The sequence below is a fragment of the Tamandua tetradactyla genome, chromosome 5 (assembly GCF_023851605.1).
Source record: "Tamandua tetradactyla isolate mTamTet1 chromosome 5, mTamTet1.pri, whole genome shotgun sequence".
In the NCBI taxonomy this organism is placed as follows: Eukaryota; Metazoa; Chordata; class Mammalia; order Pilosa; family Myrmecophagidae; genus Tamandua; species Tamandua tetradactyla.
Window position 1 is genome coordinate 1,173,971 of NC_135331.1, and position 14,236 is coordinate 1,188,206.

At 47.8% G+C, this 14,236-nt stretch overlaps 1 protein-coding gene across 1 annotated transcript in view; it reads right to left on the minus strand.

Moving 5' to 3' along the window:
* The window catches only part of POLE (DNA polymerase epsilon, catalytic subunit), a 70,721-nt gene that overhangs the window by 29,381 nt on the left and 27,104 nt on the right, over positions 1-14,236 (minus strand). Inside the window, exons 21-29 of the mRNA XM_077159512.1 lie at positions 11,469-11,617; positions 10,107-10,199; positions 9,756-9,900; positions 7,234-7,391; positions 5,946-6,141; positions 4,719-4,933; positions 1,862-1,964; positions 1,340-1,420; positions 1,096-1,218 (exon numbers count right to left, since the gene is read on the minus strand). Of these exons, the coding sequence (XP_077015627.1) occupies positions 1,096-1,218; positions 1,340-1,420; positions 1,862-1,964; positions 4,719-4,933; positions 5,946-6,141; positions 7,234-7,391; positions 9,756-9,900; positions 10,107-10,199; positions 11,469-11,617 (1,263 nt within the window). The remainder of the gene's footprint in view (positions 1-1,095; positions 1,219-1,339; positions 1,421-1,861; positions 1,965-4,718; positions 4,934-5,945; positions 6,142-7,233; positions 7,392-9,755; positions 9,901-10,106; positions 10,200-11,468; positions 11,618-14,236) is intronic.

Consider the following 14,236-nt stretch of genomic DNA (forward strand, 5'->3'; position numbering starts at 1 on the left):
GGAATACTCACATGGAAAAAGAATGAAATGTGACTCCCGCCATACAGCATACAAAGAAAAAATAAATAAAGCCATTCGTTCTGGTATATCACATTCTGGCAGCTTACAAACTAAAACAATTTATAAATGTGGTTTTTAATTCCTCAATAACATGGGCTGTATATAAAATGATTCAGAATATGCTGCAACTTTGTCAATATTTTATGTGTTCTTAAAAACATGATGTATTCTCTAATTACAGGTTTGTATATTTGTCTACTAAATCTACTTAATTGTCTCATTCCAATCTTACACAATTTTACTTATTTTTAGTCTGTTCAATTTATCAATTACTGGGGGAAGGGTATTGAAATGTCCACACTACGTAGATATCAATTTCTTCTCTAATTAGGTAAATTTTTACATGATTTAATTTAGGCTATAATCTTATAGTTAGTAGATATACCTGGTGAACTGTGACCTTTAGTCTTATTTAACAACTCTCCTTATTTTATCTGGCATTAATGCGGCTCTATCAGCTTTCTTTCAGTGAGCTTTACCTAGTATACATCTTTTTTTTAGCCTTTTACTTTAAATCTTTCCATGGTGCAATGCGTCAAGATCTCTCTTATAAATAAGATATAGCTAGAATTTAAAATCCAATCTGAAGACCTGTTTTTATCAGGTGAGCTTGTGTGGGTTCAGACCTATACTCCTTTCTCATTTTAGCACCTGAGAATTTTCTTTCTGTTCTTCTGATTTCAGCTGTCTGCAATTACATTTTATCCATAATTTCTAAGTGCTTCTCCAGAAAGGTTTTCATTTCACAGGTTAGAAAAAGAGAACTGAGGTACAGTGACCCATTCCATGTCCTAACAATCTTCACCTAGCTGATGATTCACAGGGGAGTACATACCACGAAAGGGTAACTGGAGGGAATTAGAAGGAAACGGGGAAAGTACCAAGAAGTAAATTAAACAAACGCACAACCCTCTCCACCCCCCCCCAGCACAGAGCCTGGGACGAAATCATGAAAGACTGTAGACAGACCTTAGGGGCTGGGGTGGCCGTGTGCCCATGGGAACCCGACCAGCACTCTGCCCTGACAGCCCTCACCTGTCTCTTGCCCTCAAGGACAAATAACTCGCTGATCTTTTTCTGCTTGTAGATGTCATTCTTCTCCAGCAGTTTTTTGTAGAGCCAGTCAGGGTGTTTGACCCGAGGCACTGGGTTCTTCACCTGTAGGGAGACCACACTGCTCAGGGGAGCCCTGGCTGGCCCTACCGAGGTCGGCTCAGACCCAGGTCTCCATGGGTATCATGGCTACCGCGGGCTCGGCTGTGTTGGCTCTCGACATCACCTGTTGCAGAGCTGCAGGAATTGTGATGATCTTCTGTATGGCGCTGCCCAGCCGCTCAAGGTAGTAGTCCCAGTCCAGAATCTAGGCAGGGAACAGGGGGTGACAGCTCGCAGGCGTGTGTAAAAGACAGACAGTAGCAGCAGCAGCCACTGTGGGTTTCACTCCGCCAGCACTGTGCTAAATGCTTCACACAGCTTATTCAATACTCAGAAATTCTACAGGGAAAGGCAGACATTTAGTAGAGGAGGAAACTGAGGCACGGAGCCTAAGACCTACCCAGGGTCACACAGCCAGCATTGGAGCCCTGAGCATGTGCTGCCCAGGAAGGCAAGTGAAGGGCCTCCCGCATTCGCTGTCTGATCTTGCCCTGAAGTGCTAGTTTCCTCAGTCATTCATCAAGCACCAGAAAGGATGTCAAGAGTCAAGACACCAGACAAAAAACCAAGCCAGGTCAGACATACTCTGCTCTGCCCAGCTTTCCTAATAAATGTTTGAGAGCGGACAAAATACTCAGGCACTCACTGTCCGAATATCGAAGTCTTGTAGGGAAGAGCTTTTAAGCCATTTCCGGAGAAAGTGCTTCCTCACAGTGGGTTCCGCTTGGAAAATGGCAAGTGGGATTGCCCTGGATGAGGACGAAAGGCATGAAATCCACACAAAACTGAAGTCATTTGCTAAAATCTCTAATTCTTAGCAAATGGACATGCAGGTTATATGAAATAAGAAGGGTTTATAACCTAGCTTGTACTCCATGTTTTCACTTGTTATTTTGTACAAACCACACCTAGTATCTAGGATTTATCCTTGTGTTACGAAACCAAGGCTTAAGGCACAATCCCTCCAATGTCAGCTCTCGGCCCTTCTCAGTGCCTAGTCAGAGCTGCTAGTGCGTGTCCATAAGTAAACCACAACCCCACCCTCTTAGAACACATTTCTTCTAAAATGTTACTTGTGGGGCAAAACAGGAAGAGTCGGGCTGTTTCCTGGAAAGAATAAGCCAGCTTGCAGTACTAGGCAAGGCAAGATAGCAACTGCCGACACCTCTCTCTCTTCTATTGGAGGAAATGTTTGTTGTTGTATAATATAAACATAAATATAAAGCCTTGTGTAGGCTTCCCAATCTACTCCCTCCTGGGACAGAGTCGACCCAATCCTTACTTCGGTGTTATCAATCCTATGTGTTTTTGCATACAAACAGAAACTCCTGTTTGTTTGTGTCTGTTTAAGGTTATTTTTCTGTCTTTAGATTTTACATAAATGCAAGATACCCATGTACCACCCTGCAGCTTTCTGCCTAACACTGCTTTTGAGCTCTCTGTGTTGGAGTTGTAGCTCACTCACTGAAATTCCTGCATAGTATTTCACTGTACAAAAAATACGCTTATGAGAAATGTTAAAAAACATGATCATGTCGATGAATACACAACTATGTGATGATATCGTGAGCCACTGATTTTAACTATGTCAAGAATAATTGTGTATCAAGAATGGTGGTATGTTGGTTCATTGTTTATAATAAAAATATTAAAAACAAACAGACAAAAAAACAAGGCGAGAAGTGTTCCTGCATGTGTACACGCACACAGGGCACACACTGTAAGCCAGGCAGCTTCTTCTCCAGAGGACTCTCATTCATGGCCCCTCAACATCGCATGAGTCACTGCACATTTTCACCAACAACCACCAACAGCAATCCAATAGCTGCTTTTAAAACCTGCGCTTCTCGGCAGGCCATGGTGCCTCAGCAGGCAGAGTTCTAGCCTTGCCATGCCGGAGATTCGGGTTTGATTCCTGGCGCTTGCCCATGCGAAACAAAAACAGAAACAAAAACGAAAACCTGCGTTTCCAAGATTCCCGAGTCTGAACATCTCATGAATTAGCTGTCTTCATTTGTGAACTGCCCATTCAATTTTGTTGCCTGTTTTTCTATTGGTTTGCCTCTTTCTTACTGGATGCAGGAATTCTTTATTTTACTCTTTATTCCAATCTTTTCGCCTTTTCTCCTTTCCTTTTAACTCCAGGGTTTTCTCTGTACCAAAATATTTGCTGCATTTTGTACATTTCCTCTTTTGTGCAGGCCTGTCTAGGGTAGGTGAGTATGATTTTCAAAGTGACTAGTCTACACTGTTATCTACTGCTGCAGAGCAAAACACTCCCAAACAGTGGGGTCAAACCACCGCCGTATTTTTCTGCTCCCAATTCTGTAATTTGGGCTGGTCTCACCTGGAGTCACTACTGCAGCAGCAGGCATCTGGCAGGGTGGGAAAAAGCCAAGGTGGCCTTGCTTCTGCGGCGGGCAGGGGTGCTCCTGAGCCCCTCCCCACCTGACCTCTCAGCCCCTACCGGTGACCCCAGGCTCCCCAGCCCCTGGGTGGAGGGCGAGAATTGTCCTGTGAGGACCCATGTGATGGACTGAAGAGCCCCCAACGACACTGCTGCCTCAGTTAGGACGATGCAGGCCTGTGCGGGGCCTCCCACAGCCTCAAGCTCCTCTCCATAGTGCTCAGCTCTGCGGGCGCTCTGCCACGTGGGCCCTAGACCTTCCCAACGGATCCACTTTCAGCCAGCAAGTTCTTGGCAGCAAGCACTCCCTATCAGGAATGGGTAAGCAGGGGAATTTTCTCTTCTGTGCACCAGCAACAGGGTATGCCAGCCTTTACCAACTCTGCATTTTCCTGCCTTGCTCCCAAAGTCCTTGCAGAGGTCCAACGGCCCAGGGCACACCGGGTGCCTGGAGAAGGGCCTCTATCACCTGAGAAGCTTCTGCTAGTCCAGTGGAAGCCTTCACTGCTGACCTGACGTGTTCCAGGAGTGGGAGGACATTTCTCCCTAATCAGTAAAAGTGGTTTAGGGAAGCAAGCACTGAGAGCAAGGAGTCTCTTTACATGGGTGCCCTGTAGCTCCCCCACAGCTCTGAGAGGCATGCACAGGAAGCACCTAGCAGGGTGGCACTGTCTGCCTGAGGGTGTGAGTGGCAGGAGCCCTGCCCCAACCCTGAGTTTGAGCATGTCATAGGACTCTCGACCTGACTCTCAAGGACAGCCCCCTCACTTCAGACGCCTGTGACAGAAGCGCTCTTGCAGGTTGAACCCCAAGAACCCGGATTCTCTGGGACTTCGGGGACTGGCTTCCCAGGCTCTCACAGGAGTCCCTCTTGGGGTTTCCTTGAGAGAAACTGAGACCAGCGAGGTCTTTCCATCATGTGATCTGCTGGGTATCAAAGACCCAATTCCTACTCCTTTCAACACCAAACTGTTCCATGTGCTTTCTACACAGGCTCATCCCTCTACAGAGGTAAGCCAAAGGCTCTACAACAGACCAAGATTCCTCAGCTCTAGACTCCAGCCTTTAAGGAACCCAGGAACCTGGGAGCCTTTACCTCTCAGTGACAGGGGCCCCCTCAGGCTTGCGGGAGATGATGTAGCGGCAGCTCAGCCCCGCATCCTTCACCATCTGGTCGCCCAGGAACTCGGCCAGGCGCTTAGCTGTGCTGATGGAGGTGGACTTCTGTTCCCCGTAATCTTCCAGCTTCCGAGACATGGAACGGTTCTCAGAGACCAGTTCAAACAGCTCGGAATCTGGCATGTTGGCTGCCTAGAGAGGAGGCGACAGTTAAATCAACACTGCAGATGGGAAGGACCAATCTACGGCTCACCTAGCGCTTTCCTCCCACTGAACGTGCATTTCACTAAACTAACAACCTAAAGGAGATTCCTCTAATTTCAGAAGGCTGTCTCACACACATGTATAGCAACACATAGAAAAAACAAAACAAACAAAAAACACTTAGCTTTTATTTTAGTAAAACTGTGCCCAAAATATCAAGAAACATTATTGAGTTATGAGTACCAAGACTGCAGAAAGAGAGGAAGAAGTGATTTTTCTCAAAAGAGGAATCAGAAGGGAGGAAAGTAAGAAAAAGAGCCAGCTAGGGAGCTGCTGGAATAGTGGGGGCCAAGGACTGTCCTGATGGCATCTAAGCAACCCTGGGGCTACTCCTGCTTTGTTGGAGTAGTGATTTCTCCCCCTTCGGCTCACTTTCAGGTATGAGTCAACTCACAACACGCCAAGAAATGGCAGGTTGGGAAAGAAAGGAAATCAGAAAAATGTTCCAGAATACTGGCATATTCGAGTATTTCTTTCACCCAGAAAGCCTATTCCTAGAAAACAACACAAAAGAGTGAGGGAAGGCATTTGGACAAAGTTGTTCCCCACAACATGACAATGAAACATTTATGAAATCTGATATTCAACAACTGTGGGCCATTTGGGCAAACTGTGGCTTGTGAACTTGATGAAATGTTACTAAACGTCTAAAAATGCAAAGATGACAATGCAACACAGAAACCATTACACATTCTATGAAGGTACACTTAAAGATAAACCAGCAGTGTCACAGAACCGTAAAAGCTCAAGAGCTGTAAAAATCAAAGACACAGATGTAGCTGTTGCTCGTGATGCCGTTTCTAGGAATATCTCCACAGCATGCTGGCACGGGGTTCAGAAGCTGAGGAGGACAACCGGCCCTTGTGGCGACTGGCTCTGGTCCCCTGCCTGTGGGGCCCTGTACCCCGAGAGGCTGCCAGGAGGGAAGGGAAGTGCTTGCCTTGCTGTACAGCACATCTAGCCAGTAGTCAGCCACTTTAGCAACTGAGCCGTATACTTCTTCCAGCGTGCTGCCCTTGAGAAAAGCCTCGAACACTGAAGACTGGAATATTTTAATCAGCTGCAGCTCCCCTCGTCGCTTGACCTCAAAGCCCTTCAGCTCGGCTAGGGAACCATCTTCATTGAATACGGCATATCTAGGAAAGAGACAGGCAGGGCAGTGAGAAAGCCCTGGGATAGTAACTGCTTTTCAAACCCTGTACTGGCTGGAACTTTATGTGCCCCAGAAAAGCCAAATTCTTTTCATCGTAATCCAATCTTGGTGGGGCAACCATGTTCTTTTAATCCCAAGCCAATGCTGTAGGGTGGGATCTCTCTATTATTTCTATGGAGAGGTGACAGCCAGTTGCGGGCAGTGGGCTCTTGATTAGATGGAGCTGTGATTCCACCCATTCAAGGTGGGTCTTAATCAGTATATGGAGTCTGTAAGAGATCATAGGGAGAGGGAAAGAATTCAGAACTGACACAGACAACCCCAAATCAAGACAGACGTGGCCTGAACGCTAAGCAAGCACACAGGGAAATACCATGACCTGAAAGAGAAGAAATCTCTTTTTTCTAAGAGATGCTACACTAAGAGCTAAAACCCAGAGTTTTGTCCTGGAGCAGCTGAGACCCACAGACGCTTAGAGAGGAAACCACTGACATCAGAAGCTGGAAGCAATGGAACCGGGAAAAAAGGACCTGTAGACGCCAGCCATGTGCCTTCCCACGTGACAGACATTGGCCTTCCTTTGGAGTCAAGGTATCTTTTTCTGGATGCTTTAGTTTGGACATTTTTAAGGCCTTACAACTGGAAACGTATAACTTAATAAATCCTCTTTATAAAAGCCAATCCATTTCTGGCATATTACATTCTGACAGCGTTAGCAAACTGAAACGTCCCCCGTCCCCTGGCCTTTTCCCTTTCCTTTCTGACCCCTTCTATCATCCATCATGCAGCAGCTGCCTCTCTGCTTCCAAGTTTATGCTTCTCAAAAACATAAGCATGATTTAAAGGCCCAAAGCTTTACACAACAAAATCTAACAGGCCGTGAATAAAGCTGGTGGTACCAGTGGCTGGCAACTTTCCAAATCTGAATCACTGAGAAATAAAATGAATATACAAAAGAGCCAAGATCTGTTGCCACCCCCGCTCCCAGTCTGCTACTCTGACTGGACTGTTAAATCTAATCCACCCCACTCAATCCTCTTCCTTGCCAGCAGCACGAAGGCTGGGTAGGGCCTACCTCTTCTTCAGTTTCTTGCCTTCTTCCTTGGAGGCTGGAAGGATCATGGCAAGGTAGGGTCCATCCACTTCAAAGAAGATGCTGTTCTCGGAGCGGGTGACATAGGTGAGGGAGGCAGGCCCCGCAAGTTCCTGGTACTGGTCATTGGTGAAGCCTTCCTGCAAGGCAGGTGGGCGCGTACAGCCGCTCCAGCCTCCATGGTCAAAATGGAGGCACCCAGATGTCCTCCCCCCGTGACTGGACGAACAACTGTGCCTCTCACACCATAGAATACTACTCAGCTACAACCTGAACAGACTTCAGATGCATTCTGCCAAGAAGCAGACCCAAAGGTTACATATTATATGTTTCCATTTATATGATATTCTGGAAAAGGCAAAATTATAGGGACAAAAAACATTGGCAGTTGCCAGAGTTTGGGGTAGGGCTAGTGGTTGATGACCAAGAGGCAGCATGAGAGAAGTTCTGGAATGTGGGACAGGGCTGTGTTCTCCGTGATGGCAGGCAGGTGACTCTGCATCTCTCAAGACCCCAAGAACCACATACAATGAGGAGTGGATTTATTCTATGAAATTTTAAAGAAGTCAACCAGAATGTCGGGGGAGCCTAACATGGAATGCAGACTGGGATGAATTAATCTAATTGCATCATTCACAACCACGTCAAAGGCGGGGGGGTGGGGGGGAGCTGACCTAAGTCACTTTGGAAAATTGCATTTTGACTGGTCAGTGTAAGGCAGGTAACAAAAAGAATCGTACATAAGTACTGTACCCCAGCTGGTGTGTTAGTTTCTCACAGGATTACAGTGCGATTACACATGTAAACCATCAGAGTCATGTTTTCACTGTGTGAGAAAAAGTCACTAACAAGGAAAAAGGAAGAACGGCGTGAATGCCAACACAGTCATCTCTTCTAAGAGTTGTGCACATAGGCAGAGAAATAAACACACACGTGAGCACAGGTCACCCACACCCACACGCCTCCTGACTGGAGATCCTGAGAGCAACAAGGAGCAAGGACCCCCGACCCAGATCTGGGTTCTGAATTCCACTCTTCAACATGAGGGACCAGGGCTCCTTGAGAAGTGGCAGATTCCAGGGCTGGACGAGGGAAAATACAAGGTGAGTCTAGAGCAGCCTGTAGTACCAGGAAGTAAGGAAGTGCTCAAAAAGCAGAAGTTATAAAACAGGATGGGGGAACATCACAAAACACAGGAGTCCTGAGGGCCAAAGGGGAACACAAGTAACAGAAGACACAGCCAGAGGCCAAATCTGTGTCCCGGAAAGTAAAGAAAGGTGTTGGAATACGTATCAATGTAACCGATCGGGGGGCAGGACAACGCCTTACCGAACCCCAGTTAGCGAATGAAGGAATGAGAAACCACAGTGCCAGTTAGACAGATGAGAGCCACCAATAAATACCAAACTAGAGGACGAAGGGTTAAGGAGACGCTGGATATCTGCGCTGTCTCAATGTGTCTGTTCTCTAACAATTATGGTGGTAGCTTTGATATCTGCCCTGCTGCGCCTCCACCAGGAGAGGAAGTGGAATTCCTCTCCCCTCGCACATGGACTGGCTCCTGAAGAACAGGACGTGGAGGGCACAAAGCAGCGATGCCCGGGGGGGCCTCCACCCAGCAGCCAGAACGAGCACACCTGCTGGGCAGTCAGCACTCCTGTACCCCTGATAGAAGGTGGCAAGAAGGCACAGCATCGGTGTCATCCCAAAACACAATCACAGCCCAACAAGAAGCAGCAGATACACACTGAGGGGCATTCCCCAAACCCCCGACCGGCGTTCTCCCAAAGTACCCACATTACAAAGGACAAGGAAAGACTGCGGAACATCACAGACAGGAGGGGACCAGGAGACCTGAAGGCTAAGGACAACAAGGGTCCTGTGAGACAGAACATTAGCTGGAAACAGAGAAGCCACCACGAAGTCTGGAGTCAGGCAGTCTGTGCCAACGTGAGGTCTGGTTTTGCTACATGGACCATGGTCATGTGAGAGGAGGACATCAGAAGACAGCTAGAGGGTGCACAGGGGTTTTCTGTTTTTACAACTTCTGCAGATCTAAAATTATTACAAAGTAAAAAAGCTTAAAAGTAGGTCCAGGAAGAGATGAGTATATGGGAACTTTGTACTTTCTGTGCATGGTATCTATAAACCCAAAACTGTTCTAAAATAAAATCTATTTTAAAAATTTAAAAACAATTCCATTGGCTTTGAGAGTGCTATTATGTGATAAAGGTTTACAATTAAGAAAAGTTAAGAGCAAAACAGTCTTTCTGCAAAATTGACTGAAAGAGAAAAAGTAGAACTAATTCAAGCAACATTTAACATAGGACTTTGGCTATAGATCCTCAGGCTGAAGAAAACCAATCTGCCTGATGAGGTGCAAAGGTCTAGGATTAGGAACATGAGCCAGTACATCCTCTTTCCAAGCACCCCTGGGGAAGTGCTCACTCCAGGAAAGCATCCAATCCAACGGCCAGAGCCGTTGCCCGACTCCCTAGACTCACCTTGACCATGAGGTTTAGCATGGCCCCGGGGTAGGAGATGGTCACCTTGGGTTTTTTCACATCGGTTGTCTTGATGACAAAATTTTCTGGAAAACTGTTAGGCAGGACACACCATATTCCGTCCGTGTCCAGTTCCAAGGGTCTCCTTGAGAAGAAATGGAGGCCAAAAGCGAAATGGAGGCTGGGCCACACCTGAAGCAGCAGCCCCCAGAGTGCAACAAGGCCCATCTCTCCAACACAAGCACAACCACTAAAGGGCCATCAGTCTCCAGGGCCATGGTCACCAGCCTGAGAGTTGCCCAGCCCCCTTGCCTTCCCGTGTGCGGCCCCTGAAGAGCCCCTGGCACTCACCCGATCTGCTCAACCAGCTCCCGGGCCTGGGTGATGATGTTGGCCCCTGTGAAGCAGACGATGCCAGCCATTTCCATGGAGTACCAGCGGGCCCTGAGGAGTGAGGGCAGCCCATGAGGGGCAGGCAGGGAGGCTGACGCCTCCAGGAAACCATCAGAGAGGAGAGAAGGGGGTGGGGGGCAGGCAGAGAGGTAGGACCTGGAGGAGACCAGGGAGGAATTCTGCTCTGCCCGGAGGACCCAGCTCTGCTCAGAAGTCCTGGCGGGTACAGAGTACACTCAGCAGGTGCGCGGCTGCCACCCCACATCCCCAGACACTCCTACTTCCATGGTGAGCACGTGCCCACTGCCCTGGGGCCCGTGCCGGGCCTGCTCTAGTCTTCCAACCTCCACCCAGCAAAGAAAACAAGAGCTAGAGGAGCCCCTCAACTTCCACGCACCTAAAACTTTGATTGTTATCTCGCCTGTCCTTCCCGACCACTGGTCTCACTCAAGTGTCTTGCACCCCCACCTGGGGCTGACCCCGCTTCTCATACTCTGGCTCCCCAGCCCTCTGCTCCGGGACCCCTGCTTGGGTTCTAGGCCTGCTCTCTTCACCTTCTTTTCTTATAGCTCTCCCCAGCAGCATTTAATGAGATTAGGTTTCTATCATTATAAAACAACAAAAACAAAGCAACCCTCCCTCATGTCCAACCCTAGAGTCAGAACAACCTTCCCTTCATCAGCCACCCAGGTCAGCTGCCCCACATCCCCCCCACTGCTCTCCAAGGCCACGGACAAACTTGCTGGTTGTTAAATCCATGAACACACTCAGCCCTTTCCTCCCCGACCACAGCAGGGCACCCAGTGGCGGCCACTGCTCCCACCTCCTGGGATGGAAGACCCTCCCACCTCCTCTTCCTGACTTCCCTTTGGCTTTCAGACTCTTTCCTTAGTTACTCCTCTGCCAAACTGTACATACACACCAGTGTTTCTTAGCCATCCTTCTCCCCCAGCAGTGACAAACACTAAGTCACAACAGCTGTGGCCTCTCCAGCCCCAATGCTCTGACAAACAGAACCAACTGGTACCGCTCTCTTTGGAGCCCAAAGCTGGAGTCCCAGGGCCTCCTCCTCTCACCTCCCTGCACCCCACCCCCGTCACCCTCCCCAGCCCTGTAACCTTGAATGTTCCCTGAACCACAGCAGATGCCTGCAGTGCTACGTGACTCTCCTTTCTCTCATACTGTCCCCCAACCACCTGGGGCTCCTCCACATGGAGCACTCATTCCTTTCTACCCCAAGTGCCCACCTACAAGCGCCTGCCTTGTGTCGACTGCCCCAGAAGCTGGGAAGGGCGGTGACCCCTCACCGCTCCCACATACCCTTTCCGCATGACATAGCCGTAGAAGGAGTTGAGGATGCACTTGTGGGCCAGCTGCAAGGAGTCGTAGAGGACCTCCATGTTCCTGCAACGCTTCACTTCCGCCGCGTCGCCCCGCTCCAGGGCTGCAGACAGCTTCTTCTTCCACACCTGAGGGCCACAGGAAGACTGACCATCAGACAGACTCTTATGTCTCATTCTACATCATCAATGGCTAAACTTTATCTTGAGGAATTTCAAATCAATGTGAAATTTGAAAAAACAGTACAATGAAGTACTCTTTTCCTATAATTGCCACTGCTAACACAGTGTCACATTTCCTTTATCTCGCCGACTCAGTGGGTTCAGGCATTGAGAGCTCGTGGACAGCATGGCTGGACTCCTGCCTGCGCCAGCACACAGCCCAGAGAAGGCCCCTGCCTCCCCCTCCTGCCCACCCCCAGCCCTGCCAAAGCTCAGAGTCTGACTTCCCCAGCTGCCGGCAGGACCGTCCTTCATGGAAGCCCACCACACATTCGTTGGCCCAGGCCTCAAGCTGCCTTTAGGACAGATCTGTGTCACTGAGACAGGTATTCTGAACAAAGACAAAGTCATGGAATATATATATATATATGTGTGTGTGTGTGCATATATTTTAACTTGTTTAGTGTATAGTATAACATATTTACAAAGCAAAGAAATAAAAAAGCAATAGTTTTCAAAGCACTCTTCAAAAAATCGTTACAGGATAGATCCCAGAGTTTGTCATGGGCTACCATATGATCCTCTCATATTTTTCCTTCTAGCTGCTCCAGAATCTAGGAGGCTAGCGGGCTTAAATACTTCACAATTGATTTTTTTTCCTTCTTTTTTTGGTGAACAATAACATATATACAAAAAAGATAAAAATTTCAAAGCACAGCACTACAATTAGTTATAGAACATATTTCAGACTTTGACATGGGCTACGATTTCACAATTTTAGGTTCTTACTTCTAGCTGCTCTAAAATACTGGAGACTAAAAGAGACATCAATTTAATCATTCAGCATTCATATTCATTTGAGTCCTATCTTCTACATACAATCCCATCATCACCTTTGATCCTTCTATACATGGTATAATTTATTTCTTGCAAACCAGGTATGAGGAGAAAATATTCAATTAGAGTAACCACCCACGCATGTGCCTCAAACTGGGCAGCCTCTGCCTCCGGGACAGGACCCAGAACCTACAGAGATGAAAGCGAGCTGTGAAACCAAAGCCTAAGGACAGTGATACAGTCAGGCCTTTGCTCCTCCCAGGAGGCTGGGGGCTCCCAGTCCAAGGCCTGCCATCCAAGCTGCTCCTACTTAACGCACCTGCCTTGCGAGCTTCTCTAACAACAGAACTCTGAATCTGCTAAGAAGGAGAGAGGAAAGGGGATATCACTAGAAGTAAGCAAGATGGCAAGACATACTGTGGTAAAAACTCGTTCATTTAGCAAATATCTACAAACTATCCACTGTTTATCAGACTCTGTGCTCAGCACTGAAAGACAGATGGCCACGCTAATTCAGAGCCATCTGCCAACCTCATGCTTCATGTGGATAACGACCAGCTAAGACCCGCCTGCCGACTGCAGCGTCTTACGTGCCTGTGCTTCTGCCCCTTGACTGTGGCGCTCGTTTAGCGACCGCAGGGGTGTGTGAAAATTCATGGCACTGCACACCTAAAAAGGCTGAAATTCGCCGTGTGTAAATCTTACTTTAAAAAAAGAGCAGACCGAATGTGAGGGTTCAAGTGGGGAGCTGAAAGCATACCTGCCTGAGCTAGAATGTCTTTCCATGTTGCTCTCCAACTTAGATAATGTTACCTGGTCAACAGTTCACATTCCCTTTTTCTCTCAAAACATTTCACCTTCAGTGATCCCCAGGCGATGAATTTCCAGTATCAAGTCACAGGCACTCGATAAATATGTGCCAGGAGAGTGAAAGGACGTGAGAATCTACATCAGACCAGCAACCATGAAGGCCGGGCCGGGGGTAGGTGTACGAGCCGCAGGGTGCCCAGGTGCCGGGGAGCCCACAGCACTCAGGCATGTCAGCGGATGCTGCGAGCCTCCAAGAAGAGGCCACTTTAAGGCATAGTGGCCCTAAGTGGTGGTGAAAAGCTCCACCCACCTCTCCCACCACATGGCAATGAGCACGGACTGTTTGAGGAAAAGGAAACAGCTGTGCTGAGATAAACACTGCACCTGCTTATGCCAGGAGGCAGTTACCGACTCACATCAGTCTCAGCTAGCATGTACCATGGAGCAGCTTGAGACTGCACCACCGGCTGCCACTGCGCTGCTGCACCTGATGAGGTCAGTATCCTAGGACGAGAGGAGACAGGTTTGTCTGTTTCTGTACTTAACTCAGGAATTAGGGGCTCAGTAGCTACCAACAAAGTTTCAGTTAAAGGCACTCTATAAAGAAAGGCAGGGAAGTCCATAGGTTATTTCAGCAAATTTCCTGTCCAATGAGATTTTTTTTAAACATTTGATTTTTAAAGAGCAAAGAATGAATTAAAATACTTGCTTAAAATAAATTAGGTAGATGGAAATACTGGTGATCAATGAGAGGGAGGAGTGAGGGTTATGGTATGTATGAGTTTTTTCTTTTTTACTTCTTTTTCTGGAGTGATGCAAAGTTCTAAAAATGGTCATGGTGACGAATACACAACTACGTGATGATATTGTGAGCCAATGATTGTGTACCATGTCTGGAATGTTCGTATGTTAAGAATGTTTTTGTTTGTATGTTGTTTT